General features: G+C 53.8%; 1 protein-coding gene across 2 annotated transcripts in view; it reads right to left on the bottom strand.

The window, feature by feature from the left end:
- ZBTB46 (zinc finger and BTB domain containing 46) overlaps window positions 1-16714 on the bottom strand; it is a 69462-nt gene that overhangs the window by 20121 nt on the left and 32627 nt on the right. The window contains exons 3-4 of one of the 2 annotated variants that reach the window (XM_087444950.1): window positions 6460-6744; window positions 9-50 (exon numbers count right to left, since the gene is read on the bottom strand). In XM_087444950.1, coding sequence (XP_087301076.1) covers window positions 9-50; window positions 6460-6744 — 327 coding nt within the window. The remainder of the gene's footprint in view (window positions 1-8; window positions 51-6459; window positions 6745-16714) is intronic. The other variant, XM_087444949.1, reaches the window with a different exon arrangement.

Genomic DNA, 16714 nt, shown 5'->3' with positions numbered 1-16714 from the left:
TTACTCACCGGGTCCCCGTCCAGTCCCCACAAGGATGACCTGTCTCGAGTCTGGAAAGGAAGGCTACAATTAATTCTCAGTGATTGGACATTCAAAAGAAAAACCCTTGCAGCTGTGACATACAACTATCTACCGGGGCTTTGGGGGAAAAAAAATAAATAAATAAAATTACAAAAGAAAAACCCACATGAACAGAATACCAACATCCCCTAAAACCATCCTGTTAGGAAGGACCACATAGGAACAGCATTTATGTCAAAATCCAAAATATGTGGGTTAAGCTCTTGAAGATTTATTTTTCTTGCGGGAGACAAACGAACCTAACAGACCTGTCTTTACACAAACACCCCTGCGGCTCCAGGAGCAGGAAGGAGAGCCCTTTATCGTCACCTCTCTGGGCCCCTGAGTCGGCGACAGTCAGAACCACTGCCTGCAAAACCCACTCAAGACCAGTCGGCCCCGCTCAGTTTGAGGAATCGGCGTCTTCAACCTACTGCTATATGAATCAAATGTCTCTACATTAGGGAAAACAATTCCTCAGAAAAATATTTTAATTTAAATATAAAAACCAATTTAATCTCATATTAACATGTTGCTGTGGGAGAGAAGCAATTATTACTGCAAAAGCTAATGACTTCCTCAACCTAATGTTGGTTTTTTGTTTCCTGGCTGAGAAGCGGGGTACGCAGAGCAGCTCCTTCCCGCCCTCAGCACACCTGGGGACACCTGGGGACGCACACGAGCATGGGGTTTGGGGCACTGAGCCCAATGGGGCCTAGCACACTGGACAGGCCATTGGTCCGGGCTGCCCGAGTGTGCCAGCCGCTCTCACATCTTACCTGGGCCGGGGGTCGGGACATCTCCCTGGGCTTGGTCTGGCCAGTCGCCAGAGCGGGGTCTTGGGCTCTAGCAGAGGAGGGTGGAGGCGCCGGAGGGAGCCGCTTGCCCTCTGCTATCGGCGTCCCCCCGTGAGTGACTCGGGCTGGAGCCAGGCCCTGGGAACACAGGAAACGAGTCTCACCCACGGGAACAGACCCCAGCTGGTGGCTTCTAGAGGGTTCAGAAGGGTCGTCCTGGATCTTCTGCGGTGAGCAGAGCGCTGCCAAGCGACGAGGCTGGGGTCCTGCTGGCGGTGGACCCCGGAGGGTTGGGTACTGGGCTGCTGGAGGTTTCGTACTTTCATCAGCCTGGCAACCCCAAATGCCGGGGGTCTCTGCACAAGACGTGTCCTGTGTGGGGTCTCTCCCAGAAGCACCACGATACCACAGAGGGCTCTGCACAGAAAGTCGGACACGTTGCACGAACGTGGAGCCCCCGTGGCCTTGAGAAGCGGATCCTCTGGTCGACGGCCACACCACCCTGAATGCACCTGACCTTGGCTCATCTCAGAAGCTGAGCAGGGTTGGGCCTGGTCGGGACTCGGATGGGAGAAATGATTCCAGAAAGCACTTCCAAGTGTGTGAACCCGGCTGTTTACCTAAAAGTGCAGTAATATCTCCACCTAATGCCCCTTCACAGGAATTGCTTACGCTCCAGTGTCACTCCAAAATCAGGCGAAGGTCCTCAGTTCATCTTTTAAACACCGTAAGGAAATATTCTTTAAAGCACAATCAAAAGAAAACCAGCCTCGCTGTCTCCACACGTGCCCTGGACGGCTGGCAGCCTGCGACCAGCAGGTCAGGAGGGTCCAGTGTGGAGAGCAGAGCTCCTGTCCGCCCACCCCGGGCCCTCTCAAGTCTTCCCTCCCTGGAGAGCTGGAGGGAGTGTCACATGCCCCTCCCATCAGGCAGGACAGCACTGCCAAGACTGTGGGCGGGACCCTCCAGTGCAGCAAGAACCGTGTCGAGGGCCAACAGCGGACGGTCAGGACGACGCTCTTGACGCCCGAGCTGTCTCGGAGGCTGGAATGACACCTACATGGCACTCATCCTCCCGCACCCACAGGGCCGCTTTATCCTCGTTTGTTCCCATGAAACCCACCAGCCCCGTGTTCTCAGGCCGTTTTTCAAGGGCCCACCCAGATCAACGCACACCCACAAACACCACTGGTAAAACAGGGCCATGTTTTGAGGCACAGATGATACTTTTCATGATTTCTATTCAGTGAACAATGACTATTAACAGGTAGGGTGCTGGCCCACTGTGGAAAAAGCGAGGAGAGTAAAAGAATCTAGTTGAATAGAATCAAAATAAAAAGGACAAAAGTCCTCTAATGGAGAAAGCAGTCAAAGAGCGATGATCTAGTAATAAAACCACCTGTTGATTTAGTAGCCAAGTCAATGTTATTAGACCCATGAAATAATGACTCTTGGTTTTTCTAGAAGGTTCCAGAGCCATCCAGAAAGGACTTGTGCATATCGGCTGTTTGTTACTGCGTGCGCACTGCCTGCCTATTTGATGGTTATCTTAATTTAGACATCTGCAACTACCACCCCTTTCCTTTGTAGACTAGCTGTACCAGCCAACACGGATGCACCCTTTGCTCCCCACCTTGGTAAGACGAAGCAGTCAGGATGGCTCGGGAACTCCCACAGCGCTCCCCGCACCTCGGAGCTGCCACCGTCAAACATCGCATAGGGAAAGTGTCATATTCTCCTCGATTCTGCAGCCACGAGCCATGTCTGCTGGGATGTGAGCCCAATGTGTACCCCAAAATCGCAGTAACACAAGGCCTGGCCATGGAGAAAGCTCGTCATTAACAACCAGCTCAAGGAGCCTGGAGGTTGGAGCCAGAAACAAAGCAAAGCCCCCGCACGGCAGCCCTGGCCTCCGTGGCCCCTCACACCGACCAGGAATGAGGGACACCCTCCACCACAGCCTGGGGGCCGTCTCCTCCCCGGGGCCCCTCTCAGAGGCAGTGTGGCGCCCCGTGCCCAGCTGAGCCGAGGGGTCTCCTTCTCTCGGAGCCTGGGGTGCTCCTCCCGAAGCGAGAAGCAAGGCAACGCCGCCTCTGCTTCGCTGTCAGTGGCATCTGGTTTGACGCGTTTTTTCTCTCTTCGAACACATATTTAGGCTCCTTAGGCTCCTTAGCACAGGCCATGCCTGCGCTCACCAGGCTGGCGGTCCAGAGGAATAGACGACAACCACCACTGGAGTGCCTGGGGACTTGGGGGTGCGTCTCGACTGAGCCCGAGGTGGGACACAGGGGAGGAGGGTCCCACCGGACGCAACGGGAAGGCCTGCATACCCTGAGACCAGGCTCACCCATCACGGCCCGGCCCCCATCCTCGGGAGCGAGATGAAACGCAAGCGTGTCGCCAGAGCCAGTCCCCGTGACAGCATCCCCAGCTGAGCAGACAACCCGCGCCCCCCTCGACGGCACGTCTGGAATGGCGCACAGACAGCGAGGCAGAGCTCTGTGGGCCTGATGTCTCTTCACATGTGTTTAGAGAAACAGTCTGTGAACTCCACACGGCAGAGCAGAGGGACGGACACCGTCAGGCGCAGCAGCTCCAGCTCCTTCTCCAGATCTGGCGTGGAAACGTGTGAAAGTCGCTCAGCCGCTCCTCCTGTTCTCCAGGCACCTGGAGAAGTTGCCACAATCCTGTGTCCACCACAGGACAGCAGCTCACGGCCTCCAGCTGCCTGGACTCCCCACCACCCGCCAGGGACGGAACGCTGGCTACAATGAGGCCTGGCACAAAATTTTGGACAATAAAGTTTTTTTCTGGATATTTCCATTCCTCATTTCAGCGTATGCCCAGAAACAGGCAGATTTTACTTAGGATGTCAGAAAACAGTATTTTAAAATAACCCCTTCCCCCGCCCAGGTCTCCGGCCTCTGGAGGCTGAATGCCATGAGCCCACACGATGTCTCGATCCAGCTCACAGCCCAACCGGTAAGGATTCTGCCAACTTCTCACCCTGATTTATGGAAAACGAAAGGGCAGATTCTTACAAGAAAAAAGTGGGAAATTTAAAATATTAAAAGCAAGGAGGTTAAAGCATAACAGAAATAAAGGACACCAAAACCCACGAGCTGACCTAAGCTGGAATTTGGCACACGCACCGGAATCAGGCCAGATGGGGCTCCCGCCCAGCTCTCAACTCCGGAGTGTGAAGGGAGTTGTGTGGTGGCAGTTACAATGCAGGAGCAGGTGTGGCTGCCCAACTGCAACGTCCAGAGTCATTCAACACACAGTGGACAGTCACCCACACGGGAAGAGGACGATCTGAAGAGAAAAGCCCAATACCCCAGCCTACAGGGTCTTCCCCACCTGTGACTTCACTCAGGTGTGGGACTGGCTGCAGGAGGGTCTGGGCCTCTGCTGGGGTGGGACCGAGACAGAGGAGCTGAGGCTGGAGGGGGAGAAACCACCCAGGGCAGCGGCAACAAGAGTGGAGTCCATCTCTCCTTGTGCCACGTGGTGCTCGTCCCAGAGGCCCAACAGCCAGACCCAAAGCCCACGGGTCCCACTGCTTGACCGAATGTGGGTGAAATCAGTGTTTGGGGGTTACCCAGACCCCCTGACCCCATCCGTGGCGTGGTTCCCAGCACAGAGGCACCAAAGGCCTACTGGACACGCCCACGCTGGGAGGAAAGGCTGCCAGACACGGAGATAGTAGGAAAAGCACCCACAAAGCAGCCCTCTCATTCCTCTCTCATTCCTGACGACGGGGACAGACCAGCCACATCTGGGGGCGCACAGAGGAACTGGGCCCGCCCCCCTGGAGTTTATAACACATAGCGTCCACACCTGAATTAGGAGCACCCAGAAAGAGACAGAACAAGTGTCCAGACCCCGCAGAGGAGGAGAAAGGGCGATGGGGCGGGCGCTGGAGGCTCGCCCCCAAACTCTCCGCACAGCTGCAGGTTTCCAGTCGCATCCCAATCGAACCTCCACGACGCCACCAAACCTGTTCAGCTGTCCCCTCAGCTGGAGGCCCAGCTGCTGGACCTGCCTGCCGCAAACTCCCCAGACGCCGTGGCACCACCCCCTGTAACTGTCCCAGTATCACCGCAAATCCAACAGTTTCTGCCAACGAGTACGACCTCGGGTTTGGCGGCGGAAGGGACTGACCTCCTGGAGCATTTGTCACTCGCGCTTTGCTGACCTGTGTGACATTTTTACAAACGCCATTTTGTTTTAAATTCACAACTGTGTAAGTGACGCTATCCCCATTTTTCAGATGCAGAAAATGAAGCCTAAACATGTTTTAAAAAGCACGCCCAATGCCAAGAAGCCAGCCAATGCCTGTGAGATATTCAGCCCACTCTGACTTCACAGCCAAGTCCTGTCAGCCGACCTCGGCACCCAGCCCGCCGCGGACGCTGGCAGCTGCTCTTCATCAAGTTCATGAACACAGAGAGAACATATGTCATTTTGCACTTTAGTCTTTATTGGCCGTAAGTAATTTTCATCACTCCAACACAGAAACCGAGGATATTTTAGTGCTATTGAAAACAAAGTTGTAAAAATATTGTTTTTTAAATTGGAGAAAAATTAAAACAAAGAAACACTTCCGAAATCCCCAACATCAAAGACACTGGCAGTTTTCCTGTACTTCCTTCGGTGGCGCTCAGGATACCACCACAGCTACACCGTCGTCACTCAGACCCCTCCGTCCACACACGCTCGCACCCCGAGGGCCACCTGGGATAGGGTGCCTCACCCCTCCCCATGGAGAGAAACGGGGCCACAACTGTTCTCTCACACCCACAACAAGCACCCACCAAACTCAGTTTCCGCAGGATGGCGGGTCAGGGCCCCGTCCAGCAGCCCCCAGACAGCTGTCACCCCCACACGTGTCCCCAGAAGGGATCTTCCAGCACCCGTGACGAGGAGAGCGGCTCGCTCCCAGGCAGGCACCCGGCAGGTCAAGGTAAAAGCTAAGGCCCTCGTGTCTGGTCAGCAGAAGGAGGTCTCGGTGAGCCCGCTGCTCAACAGCTCAGCCGGACCTTAGCTGCTTCGCGGTTAGTCTGCCATTTGCTTCCGGGCAACCAGAACTCAGCTGGAGACATTTAAGTGATAATTCCTTCTAAAGAATTCACATGTAACCAGCATTAGCTGGAGGACACAAAGCGAGGATACACGCCCTGCCCGTCCCCACACGAACGTAGCACGGCGGGAAGGCCGCCCAGCACAGGGAGCCCGCGCCCGGCCTGCTGCACGGGCCCTGGTCCTGACTCAGGCCGCCAGCTCCCGCGTGCTCCCACATGCACGTCTAAGCGGGCTCAGGTCTGAGGTCTGGACGCCTCCATTTCAAGCACGAAAGGGTGGAACACGTGCTGGCAGCTCCCTTCCCGTTCCCCTGACAACTGCCCTCTCCTCCGCGCAGCTCACGAGGCTCCTGTGTGAGCTCCCAGACGGACCCTGGGGGAGGTCGGGAGGCAGCCTGACCAAAGCGATCCTCAGAACAGACGCACTACACCCTCACCCGCTGCTCACCGGGTCTGACCCTGAGGCTCCGCTCAACCATCACAAAGCAAACCACACGGCGAGCAGGGCCTGCACTTACGGGACAGGGAGTGAGCGCCTTTGGGCAGGTACTCCAACAGCAGTGAGCTGTCGTCCCCGAGCACGTCGGCCTTGAGAGACAGCAGGCTGTTCTTACTCATGAGCGCTGCCCGCAGGTTGGCCACCGCGGTGGCCTGGTGCAGCGCGTCGTCCTTCTCGGGGGTGAGGGGTGGGCCCAGGTAGCTGGCTTCTCCTCCCAGGAGACCCTCGTCCACGTGGGCATAGAGCTCAGCCCTGTCCCCTCGGCTGTCAGAGCTGCTGGCTTCGGTGACAGTCAAGTCCGCGCCTGGGGGAGGAAACACAGAGAACACGCAGGTCATTTGAAGACTCTCCAGGCAGGAAAAGGCAAATCCAGGAGAGGCCAGGGCGATGAGCTTCCTGACCGCCATGTCCAGGATGTCCTGCCAGCCAAGGTCCCCAACATGCCCCAGGACAGCATCGAAGTCACAGCCAAGGCCTTGGGTTGGGGGCTCAACTCAGAACAATGGGGGCCACCCCCCAGGACAAGGGGCCAAAGACTCGCTCCAGGCTCAGTTCTGGGCTGAGGGTCAGAGGCTGCTGCGTATCTGCAGCATTTTCATCTCTCAAAGAAGAGGCGACACTCAAAATGGATTGATAAGCTAAAACTACAAAACTCGTGGAAAATCTCCATGATCTCAGACTTGGCAATGGGTTCTCAGACAGGACACCGAACACACAGCTACAAAACAGATAAACTGGACTTCATCAAAATTAAAAACTTCGATGCCTCAAAGCACACTACGGAGAAAGTGAGAAGAAAACCCACAGAATGGAAGAAAATATTTGCAAATCATCTATCTGACTCAAGATCCCATCCAGAACTTACAAGATACACAAACGGCCACCAGCAACACTCGACGCCATTCGTCATCAGGAAAATGCCACTCAAGAGCACAATGACCCCTTCTTACACCCACTGAGATGGCTGGAAGCGAAAAGTCACATAAAAACAAGCACTGATAAGGGTGTGAAGAAATTGGAACGCTTGCATACTGCTGGTAAGAATGCAAAATAGTGCAGCCACTGTGGAAGAGTCTAGCAGCTCCTCAAAGGTGAAGTACAGACTTACCGTACGGCCCAATACTTCTGCCTGCAGGAGTACGCCCAAGAGGAGTGGACACTGTGCCCGCGGGAACCTGCACCTGCGGTACCTGCGTGCTCGCAGCAACATCACTCACAACAGCCACAAAGGGCAGCGACCAACAGGGCCATCTATCAATGAATGATAAAGGAGATGTGGTCCATCCACACACTGGAATATTACACAGCCATAAAGAGGCACAAAGTGCTGGCACACCCTACAACGTGGACGGACCTTGAAAACATCATGCTCAGTGAGAGAAGCCAACACAAAGGGACACATATGGCCGGATTCCACTTACATGGAATATTGAGAGGAAGCAAATGCAGAGACAGAAGCAGGTTAGGGGTGGCCAGGGGCTCGGGGGGGAGACGAGTGTCTTGGGGGGTGACCACTGAGGGGTGATGAAGATGTTTTAAAGTTGACTGTGGTGACGGGTGCACCACTCTGAACACACTAAAAGCCACTGAATTGCACACTTTAAAGGGGTGGATTGTAGGATATGTGAGTGACATCTCAACAAAGCTGTTTCTAACAGATGGAGGTGTGAGGCCTCGAGTCATCACCTCAACAGACTCCGAGCACGCCGAGCAAGGTCAGCATGGAGTCAAGGCACAAACCGGGAGCTTCCCTCTACTGGGGAGACACGGGGGATGAAGCTGCCCCTGAAAGCACTGGCCTGGACAGACCTAGGAGAGAGCTGCTGCCCCAGTAAGGTCCCCCTGGAACACGTGGACGCTCGAGAGGTCAAAATAGAGACAGCGGCAGGAGAGAGAGGAGGGACACGCGGCCCAGGCTTCGAGGACCAGGGCAACGTGGGGCCGCTCCTGCTGGGGACAGAGGTGTGCCAGGCTGTTCCTTCCACTCCCACCACTGTCCGGGGAGAGGGGGGCAGAGAAGGGGGCACCCTGGAAGGTGGAGGTCACTGGTGGCAGGAAGGAAGCTGGGCGGTCCCCGCAGGAGGGGAGAAACGGAAGCTGTGCATCCTGGCGGGCCACTGGTCCCTGAGGAAGCGAGGCTGAGGGGGGGAGGCGTGGAGCCGGATCCCGGAAAGGACAGGCACACTCCTCAGAACTCCAGGGAAGGAGGGGGCAGAGCGAGGCTGCAGACACCACACCGCTGCCCAAACGCAGCTCAGGCATCAACCTCAACATCACAGAAAGTGGAGACAGCCATCTTCTGGGCCTCAGATGTGACATGATAGAAAGTTCTGGCAAATCGTGGCCAAATCTGGTCACACCACTGTGTCTTCCGGTGTCTGGAGAAGTATGGGGCGAGAGCACACGTCACACGGCACCACAGGAATGACCGCCAAACGCAAATGTGGGAAATTCTACAGCTTCCTCAACAAAACACAGCAAGGAAAACGAGGGTTTGGGGGGCTTGTAAAGTAAGAGGCTGAAGAGCCACCACATCCAAACGCCACGTGGAAACACCCGCCCAGAGATGTGGAGAAATGGCGGGCATCTAAGCATCCGGCTGCTTATTATTAGGAACTGCTAACTTGTTAATGCGTGTTGTGTGCTTAACGAGTCCTTCCCTTTGAGAAGTGATACTGAAATACCTACAAATGAACGACGTGCACGGCTGAGAGCGGTGCTGACGGTCACTAAAACTGATGACAGAAACACGGAGATTCAGTACCGACTCTCTTGCCCTCTATGCATGCTTTGAAACGTTTCATAATAAGAAGTTGGGGGCAAAGTCTTAAGGACAAGAATTGTTTGAATAATCCGGACGTTTGCTAGGAAGGCACAGACGCCAGCCACCAACAAGACAGCGTGCACACAGCCGGCTCTCAGCACACACCTGGGAACCGAACAGAAGGCATGGCTTGGGGAGGCACAGAACCAGGGGAAAACTCCCAGTGGCCTTGGCCTCATCATGCTTAAGAGGACAAGTCAACAGTGGCTCCTCACTTCTCAGGGGACGACTGCACCTGGGGGACACTAACACCGATGGCAGGAGACAGCCTCGTGGGGCGTGGGTACGTGTGAGGATCACACCGACTTGGAACGTGGGACCACACCGCTCCAAGCTGGATCTCAGATCACTGACGAAAATCCGCAGCCCCTCCACGTCTTGGTCCCCGTGGCTCTAAACACCTAGAGCCACTTGGCTGACACAGGCAACAGACCTGCCACCCACAGGGAGCTCCCTAATGCCAGCCTCTTCCCTCTCCTTTCCTTGAGTGAACTAAATCCTAGAAATGATTTCCTGTCATCAACACTCAAGAAGAAGAGAAAACCACGTTAACCTGAAAGACGGAGCATCTTCCGACAGCAGACTGAGATGCTCTTTCATTGTGAAAAGCGCTGAGCCAAAGTCTGCCCGAGCAGTATCTGACACGGCGGATCTCGGGGCTTCTGCAAAGCCCTGGGCTGCAGGGGGACCTGCAGGTGCAGAAGGATGGGGTCACGGCTGCTGATACCCCGCAGCCTAGAGGAGCCTCTGCCCCCTCAGTCCACTCACGTCTTCAAGGGCACGGCGCCATGGCCAGCAACCAGGGGACACATCTTCATAAGACACGAGGACAGAAAGCGGGCCATCACCCACCCCAGAAGGCCTGAGCCTGGGCTGGCTGTGCAGATGACAAACGTGTTCAGAGTTTCGATGCCCCCTGGGCTCCAGGGAAGGAGAGAATGAAGAAGGGGGCAGAGGGAGAGTGTTTCCACGTCTGAAGGCGAATGCAGGGGCGGGTGGGGACACGCTCACACAGTGAGGGACCTGGCCCAGTAAGCAAGCTGCCGACAGTGAGGGCGGCAGGCTCCAGGGGGCAGGTCACCTTCAGGAAAACCTCAAACAAACGTGAACCATGAGAGGGAGAGAGCCGGGCACACTGGAGAAGGCTCTGCGAGACACAGAGAGAGGCCTGGGAGGACAGAGAGACTTGAGGGGCTGTCCCTGATGTCCGGAAGGGGCTCAGCCAGCACGGAGCTGAGCCCTGGTCGTGCCCACATGTGCCGGCCCAAGGAGAGCAGGAGCAATTCCCACGTATTCAGGCGCTGCTCATTCCCATCTGGAGTCAGCAGAGTGCTAACAAATATTCAAAAATTAACTGAGACCCAGGTGGCTTCACGACGCAGCTCATTCTGGAGGAAAAGACACGGAGCTGGAGAACCGCCGAGCAGAGGCCGAAACCAACCCGGCCAACGGCGAGTCCACCAAATTCAACACAAATGTTTCTGACAGCTGTCACAAAATAGTTTATTAATTGCAAGAGAATGCATTTTCGACTGTGGTCCTTGGACAGGGATCAGGATCAGAACCACAGAGCCAAGGCAGGGCAGTGCTGGGAGCCAGAGGCTGAGGCACCTGGGGACATGCGGCCGCGGACCCATGTTTGCAAACGCTCCTAAAATGGAAATGTGTACTCGTTCCCGCAAATTCTTCAGAACGCACCACGAGGGCCGAGGGCAGTAAGGGCTGGGCTTTCCTGGTGCGGAGAGGGCCCATCCCAGGCAGAGCAGCTCAGGCGTCGGGGCGCCCGGGGCACTGGTTCCCAGAGGAACAGGCCGAGAGGCCACACGTGTCCTGACCCCTGGGCCACCACCTCCCGCAGGACAGCACATCCTGGGTGCAGCGATCTGGACAGACCACAACCTCAGGAGGGTGTGACTCTCCTCAAGGACCTGTAACACTTGGGAACACTTTTGGGGGACCATCTGGATACTGCTGACTGATATCTTCTATTTTTTCAAATTATAAGCTTTTTAATATTTTTCTGCCAATTCCCCAATAGCATATTAGTATTAGTTTTGCATTTCTAGCAACTAAACTTAGAGATTAACTCAAAATTTAAATTAAGGCTTTGTCTCCGTCAGGCCGGGCTGCCATACCAGAATACCACTGACTGCGTGGCTTAAACACTTTCCTCACGGTCCTGGGGATGGGAAGTCCGGGGCCGGCTGAGTTCTGCTCCTGGTGAGAACCTGCCTCCTGGCTTGCAGACAGGCACCTTCTTGCTGTGTCCTCACATGGCCTTGCCTCGGTGGGTGTGTGCAGACGAGTGGCGAGCTCTCTCGTGTCTCGTCACATGGACACTGATGCTGTGGGATCAGGGCCACCCCGAGAGCCTCACCCCACCCTAATCACCTTCTTACAGGCCCCAGCTTCCAATACAGCCACACTGGGGGTTAGCGCTTCGACAGCCACAAACATTCAGTCCATAACAGACTTGAAACTAAAAAATACCAGATTTTAAAACCTAAATTTTATTTAAATTATATTAACAAGTTAAGTTCAAAAGGCGCAAAAGAAATCAGGATTAGCTGAAAGATCCCCCCCACCGTGTGAAAAGCTAGAAGTTGGGTTTCAAAGAAGAACATATGGGATCCACTGACTGGGAATCACTGTGAAAAGGTGAAAAGGTTCAACCTGCAGGGTTGTGGGGAAGGCCCAGCACATGGTCACAAGTCCAGTCGTGAGGAGGGATCCAAAACACGACAGTCCACCACCCTAAAAATGCTAATCGGTGATGATCGAAGGTCCACAGTGTACCAGATGACTGTAAAAGAGTTTTTAAAAGTCTCTTTAGGGGCCCGCACCATGGCATAGTGGTTAAGTTCATGCTCTCCGCTTTGGTGGCCTGGGGTTCACAAGTTCAGTTCCCAGGCATGGACCTATGTACCACTTATCAAGCCATGCTGTGGTGGCGACCCACATACAAAATAGAGGAAGATTGGCACAGATGTTAGCTGAGGGCAAATCTTCCTAATCAAGAAAAAAAAAGAAAAACAAAAATCTCTTTAATTGAAAAATTCACAAATGAATATTTATGATTCAGAAAAGTTACCATTGCTATGGGCAATCAAAACAAAACACACCATAAAACTGTCCAACTACCTTGTGTAAATTGGAACTTTAACAAAGAACCTACACTTGAGCCAACTCCTGTGGACAGTGGAGCCACCTGAAGGCCAGAGCAGAGTTTTGTGACAAATCCACCTGCAGCAAAGCAAGTGGGAGCCGGGGGCTGCACTTCCACAGTCCTGGAGTCTTTCTGCGGGGCACCCAGGTCACAACTTACGTCCCAAGTTTCTGGAAATAACACTAGGACATCTCCTAATACAAGGATAATACCACCAAATAAAACTTCAAAGTAAGTGGTCCATTCTAAAGATTGGAATTGTGAAGGAGAACAAACAAAAAGAAGTCCCATAATATCTGAACATCCCCTAACAACCCACATCAGTGAAGCACGCGAGCCCACTGGAGGGCTTCGGCTTGTTTCTGTGTCCACTCCAGCATTTACTTTTGGAAGTGGAGGCAGAGCTGGTCTTTCTGGAATTTATTCTTCTTCCAATGAGGAAGTCGAGTGAAAGTGCCCAGGTGGGAGTATCTGAGGATGACCCTGGACCCTCCCAGGTTCTAGCCCTCCCGCAGAGCAGAGGGGGCTGGGGTGGCGCGGAGACAGAGGGTGGGGGCTCCAGGTGGGGGCTGAGGTGCCGAGGGGCACTGAGCAGACAGCCCATGTGGGACTCAACGTGAGGCGCCAGGAGAGTAAATGCAGACGCTTCTCGCCTCCCAGGTCCTTCTAGACCACAGCTTGAATTCAGAAAGAGGAGTTTAAGAGGATGATGTCAAAAAAGAAATTCTACAAACAGAATGGGAAGTTAAAGGCAATATTTATACTGCAACTAATCCATATGTAGATAGATTAAAGAGTTCGATATTATGTAAAACCACAAAATTCGCTCTTACTAGATTATTGTTATGAAAAAACTAAAACCACTCGAAATACTCAAGGGAGATTGTGAGCAGTACAGCAGTTCTATCGATTAGCAGTAGCAATGGCTGTTCTTTAGAAACTTTACAGTTAGATGTGAGAGTGACTTCAGAATGTGTTTTTTGCTGAAGTGCCTACTTCCAGGCACGTCTCAGCTGGCGGTTTTCCACTGCCAGGCAGGCGGCAGGATGCTGACAACACGGCACCAGGACAGCTGGATGGCAGCTCAGACCTGCAGCTTCAGGAACTGCCTCCCGCCGCGTCACTCAGCCATGCATGAGTGACAAGAACTGTCTCCGCAACCCCCAAATCTGTTCCAAGGCAAGGATGACATTTCCTGACGCCCAGGACTCAAGGGCCAGCCGCGGCCCACCGCGAGAGCCGAGGACGGTGCACGAAGACCTCCATTACGCTGCTGGAGATCATCTACACTGACAACTGATACGACTCTTTGAAACCTTCCCGTATCATCTAACACTCTGCCCCTGAACAGTTACTTGTGACAAACTTAGACGGTGACAGAAACGTGAACTCTTCTGAGCCCCCATGAACTCTACCAAGAACTTCAAGGAAGGCCATTTGAGCAGCCCTGCCGTCCATGAGCCACGGCCACTTCTCTCACACGGACTACCCTGTGTGATCCAAGTCCTGGCGAGGACGCCCCAACCCCCAGGCTAAGCCCTGTCTGGGCAGGAAGGCTCTGGAACAAACGCCCCGTCCAGGAGGCCAGAGCACCAGACAGGTCTGCCCCTCTCAAGTATGTGTAGGACCAGAGCTACACTGTTTATAAAACGCTCGTAAGTACACAACGCCCAGTCCCATGTCTGGAAAATGGGCTGGGTTCTAAAAGTTAATTCATTAAGTTAGTAACTTAGGATGTTCCCTCCATCTGGAACCACCACACGAGTGTAATGCAAGCACGCAAGCACGCACACACACACATGCACGCACACATGTGCACACACACTCGTGCACACTCACAGTGCACACTCGTGCACACATGAGCACATGTGCACACACGCACTTACACACGTGAAGAAACACACATGCACACACACATATACATACATCCCCTTCTCGGGAGCCCACGCGGCACCTCTCACCTCCCAGCACGCCACCATCTGCATGTCTAACGTCTGTCTCTCCCCCTAGAATGGGGGGGGCAGAGTTCTGTTTGATTTTCCAAGGCAGGGGGGTCACTGGGAATCCCAAGCACCTGGATCATGGTAGTACTCTCAGTAAATATTTTTTTCGATTTTTTTTTATTGTGGAAATACACATAACATAAAATTTACCATCTTAACCACTTTTAAGTGCACAGTCCACTGCAATTAAATACATTCACACTGTTGTGCACCCATCACCACCATCCATCTCCAGAACTTTCTCATCTTCCCAAACTGAAACTCGGTCCCCATTAAACACCAGCTCCATCCTCTCCCCCAGCCCCAGCACCCACCGTCCTACTTTCTGTCTCTGAGAGTTTGACTCCTCTAGGTGCCTCCCATGAGTGCATTCACACGGTGTTTCTCCTTTTGTGTCTGGATGATTTCACTGAGCATAATGTCCTCAGGGTGCATCCGTGTTGTAGCAGGTGTCAGGATTTCCTTCCTTTTTATGGCTGAATAATATTCCATTGTCTGGATGGACATTTGGGTTGCTTCAGTAAATATTTTTTGAATGAATGAATGAAAGAAAAAAGGAAGGAAGGGAGGGAGGAAGAAAAAAAAAAAACCCCATTTGTCTGCAAACACGATCACAAACGATGGCCCCAGTTCCTTCCCCCAACCTGGGCTCCTCTGCACCCAGAAAGTCCTGGGGCAGCAGTGGGGATGGGCCCCAGCTGAGGTTACTCCCAGGTCAAGGCTTATGGGAGCTTTTCACCTGTAGCAAAAAAGTTGAGTTCAGGGTCAGTACTTTTGTTTATTTTGAGGGAGAAAACACACCAGCAGTGCCATTTTGAATTTCCAAGCATATAAACGATGTTTGTAGCTGGAGAGAAAGGCCAGCACTCATCTGCGACCCATGTGGGGAACCCAAGTACGTGGCAGGCTGCCTCTAGACATCCTTGAGGCTCTGAGGTCCCCGGACGCCCCTCATCCTGGCAATGGCTCCCTAGGACGCCGCCCCCCTCACTCCCGGGGCTGCACCCCAGGCCCCACACTGGCTTGGCACCACCAGGCGCCCTGTCTGGCCCCAACCCTGCCAGGCCCCCGCCCAGGGCACCAGCTAGCCCACCTCTGCTGGGGGGCTGTGTCTCCCTCTGTTCACGTTCTTGCCACTGTTGTGTTCTCTAGACACGTCTGTCTGCTTGCGGGACGGACAAGCACGACGGAAGCTCTCTGGGGAGAGACCCCTGTGTTCCCTGGTTTCCTTCTCAGGACCCCCCGTGGCACCCGAAGTGGGATCTAAGGGCAGATGGATCCCCTGTAGGGCGCCTGGTGACACCACAAGTGGGCGTGAGACAGCGCTACCCTCCCTCTGGACACAACACAGGAGACGCTGGCACTGTGTGGGGTGAGACGGGAAGGCCCTGCCCACGACAAAGGGACGCAGCTGGGAGTGGCACTCTGCCGGCATTTCACACAAGCGAGTGACAGCAAGACAGGACCACACGCCAGCTGCACGGGGCGATGGCAAGGCACTCGAGGTGACTCCCAATGCTGACCTCTGTTTAATAAACGAAGCAAACCGGATCCAAAACACTGACATCTAATTGTAAAGGGCCACGTGTTAAACGTAAAGACTGATTCTAGGGTGGAAAACAATGCTTTTCCCTCTTCCTGTAAGTGATATGTTATCGAGTTTTTTTTTTTATGAGGAAGATCAGCCCTGAGCTAACATCCGTGCTAATCCTCCTCTTTTTGCTGAGGAAGACCGGCTCTGAGCTAACATCTATTGCCAATCCTCCTCCTTTTCTTTCCCCCCAAAGCCCCAGTAGATAGTTGTATGTCACAGCTGCACATCCTTCTAGTTGCTGTATGTGGGACGCGGCCTCAGCATGGCCGGAGAAGCGGTGCGTCAGTGCGCGTCCAGGATCCGAACCCGGGCCGCCGGTAGCGGAGCTCGTGCACTTAACCGCTAAGCCACGGGGCCAGCCCTGTTATCGAGTTTTGATATTTTCACTCGCTTACAATCTTTAGCTGAAAAGCAGAAAAGAGATTTTAATTAAAATAAGCAGAATTTTCAAACAATTAAACAGATCACGCAGTGTTAGTTGCAAACTGGGGTATAGACAGGATGAAAGAGGAGAAAACACACAATAGCCGCGAGGGCTCGGGGCCTGAGGAGAGCAGCTGTCCCGGAGGGTGGAGGGCACGGAGGGAAGGGAAGCTGACCTCACAACTGGGGGCATGGCCTGGTAGAAAGCAAGCATTCAGTTCCCCTGATTTCCCCAAATCGCCACTCTGTACAATTCTTAAAAAT

The sequence above is a fragment of the Ceratotherium simum genome, chromosome 21 (assembly GCF_057802395.1).
Source record: "Ceratotherium simum simum isolate JZ-2026a chromosome 21, ASM5780239v1, whole genome shotgun sequence".
Lineage (NCBI taxonomy): Eukaryota > Metazoa > Chordata > Mammalia > Perissodactyla > Rhinocerotidae > Ceratotherium > Ceratotherium simum.
This window is presented reverse-complemented; position numbering and strand designations above follow the sequence as displayed.